This window comes from Stegodyphus dumicola, chromosome 8, assembly GCF_044657685.1.
Source record: "Stegodyphus dumicola isolate Sdum_Otavi_A_Nest chromosome 8, ASM4465768v1".
NCBI classification, from domain to species: Eukaryota; Metazoa; Arthropoda; class Arachnida; order Araneae; family Eresidae; genus Stegodyphus; species Stegodyphus dumicola.
Genome location: NC_140775.1, coordinates 171,021,310 through 171,023,505, shown reverse-complemented (window position 1 = coordinate 171,023,505; position 2,196 = coordinate 171,021,310). Strand labels below are relative to the sequence as shown.

The 2,196-nt window shown below is 34.2% G+C and overlaps 1 protein-coding gene across 1 annotated transcript; it reads right to left on the bottom strand.

Annotated features, from left to right (window-relative positions):
• Positions 1–1,189: 1,189 nt before the first annotated feature.
• On the bottom strand, positions 1,190–1,888 carry LOC146996036 (uncharacterized protein F54H12.2-like). Its single transcript, XM_085823054.1, has one exon. The coding sequence runs from the start codon at positions 1,886–1,888 to the stop codon at positions 1,190–1,192; it is 699 nt and encodes a 232-aa protein (XP_085679180.1).
• Between the last annotated feature and the right edge of the window lie 308 nt (positions 1,889–2,196).

Sequence of the window (2,196 nt, the reverse complement as noted above, 5' to 3'; positions counted from 1 at the left end):
GCATTTTATAAAGCTGTTGTTTTTATTATTTTTTAATAATGTTTCATTTGATAAACATACTGTACTTGGTTAGGTAAAATTTGGGTGCGTAAACGTAATTCTTCCGGAGTTTCACTGCGCAGATCAATGAATAAATAAGAAAAAGGTTTCTTGGTTGCATCTTCATATACTTCTTGAAAAAACTTTAAATGACGCGGAAAGAGCTGTTTTCCTATATGTACGATTTGACTGACATCTCTTCTGGTTTTACACAAAATCAAATAGTGTGCATTTAAAGTCACTTCACGCATTTCTTTTCCCTTGTGAAAAAAGTTTTGTGTGATAAAAATAACGCTTAAATTTAAATGATGACTTCCTTTTGTAAATAAGTTAGTCAGACGTTTATCATTCCCACATTCGCTCATCAAATCGTCTATGATGAATAATGTGTTGGAAACTAAATATTCTTGATATTTAATTGGTAAACCTTCTACAAAAGTAACATTCGGTATATCATTATACAGAGGTTGGTAAATTCCATAACACCATACTACTTTATCGGGAATCGTTGAAAACATTTCCTCTTTATACTTTAACAGTTCTCGTACAAAATAGGTTTTCCCACATCCAGTGGGTCCCGAAATCACCATTGTGAAAGGATGTTGTAGCTTTGGAAATTCCACATTAAATGAGACAAGACACATAATGTATAAAGTTTAAATGTATTTATTGATAGAAAGAAGATCTTACATGAAATTTCTTGATTACAAAATTATATACTTTAATATCATTAGATATATGTTGAGGTATGAAAGATAACAATATATCATTGAGAGATTGTCCACGACATTTACAATGTAAATAGTATATGCAATATTGACCACATACTGCTGTTACATTAGTTTGGAGAGTCATCGAATTAAAGTCCATCTGTGGAAATCGTTCTGCATACTTGGCTATCGGTCCAGGAAAATAGGATGGGTCATGTCCATAGGAATCGAAAAATTCCAAATGCTGTGGGGATGAAATGTAAAAGGCTAACCAGTGACTACCGGATTCAGATGCACTATCTACATTAGCTATAAAGCAACTTGGATATTTCATGATCTCGACAGGGAGTCGATCACTTGCAAAAACTCCCAGAAATGCTTTTCGTGTCTTTGCATTCTGAGAGAGTGCTCTGTTTATTTCAAGGCTGTCCATTGCTTAATTAGCAAAATCGCATAGTAAGTACATGACGAGATTTTGTTATTTCAATCACGTTTTGAAATTCTGCATAGACTAGCACCGAGAGAGTCACAGAGAGAGCTTTAGCAAATTTAATTTCTACTCGCAAATTGCCTTGATGCTGTAAGTTAAAATGAGATCCATCACACATATCTGGAGTTAAATCGAAAGCATATAACACATGTCCTTTCACAAATTCTTCTCGAGATAAATAGATGCCTTTGTCGCGATTAAATCCAGAAAATAAACTGTGGTAAGCACGCACATAATGATTAGATTCGAAATCAAGGTCCATTGGTTTACATGGAACGGGTTGTCCATCTACATAAATCGATATAAAGTTGACATGATGATGGGCAAACAGAAAGGGATTCATTGAATATTGTCCATTCATTGCAGCATTTTCTACACAAGTAATAATGACTCGCTTGGGCATCAATCCTAAAAATACATTATCTTGCATAAAAGACCAACTTCCCTTAGATACTGAATATGTTTTGCATAATACTCGATCTATAGGGTATTTAGCAGAACTTTTTTCCAACGCTTTAACATGTCCGAGAGAGACTCCAGGGTTTACTTTTACTTTTCTGATAAACAAAGAAGCATGATCCAAGATCACTTTATAATCGGCATCTTTCTCAGTAGAAACTAGACAGAAAGCAGATTTACTACGCACCATTTTAATTTTCACATCAACTAAATTTAACATGAGTCGATTTTGTTGAAAAATGTCACAATGTAATTGTCCTATCAAATCCACACTTTGACTGTTTAAGTTCACCGCGAGCTTTTAGTCCAGCATCCGCATCTTGAGCTAAGACATCTATTTTATTAGGTGAAGTGTCTTGGAAAAATCCTTCGCAGGTGAGTAAACTTTTCTTTGCATCTTCCCCATAATTCAATAATGTTTCGATGAAGGCTCTATAGGGATAGGTATTTGTCGCAGATGAAATGTTTCTTTCATTTAAACTTACATCTACTTGCGAA

Coding starts and splice junctions, on each gene's coding strand:
- LOC146996036 (XM_085823054.1), bottom strand. CDS start 1,888: ATGGTGCGTAGTAAATCTGCTTTCTGTCTAGTTTCTACTGAGAAAGAT.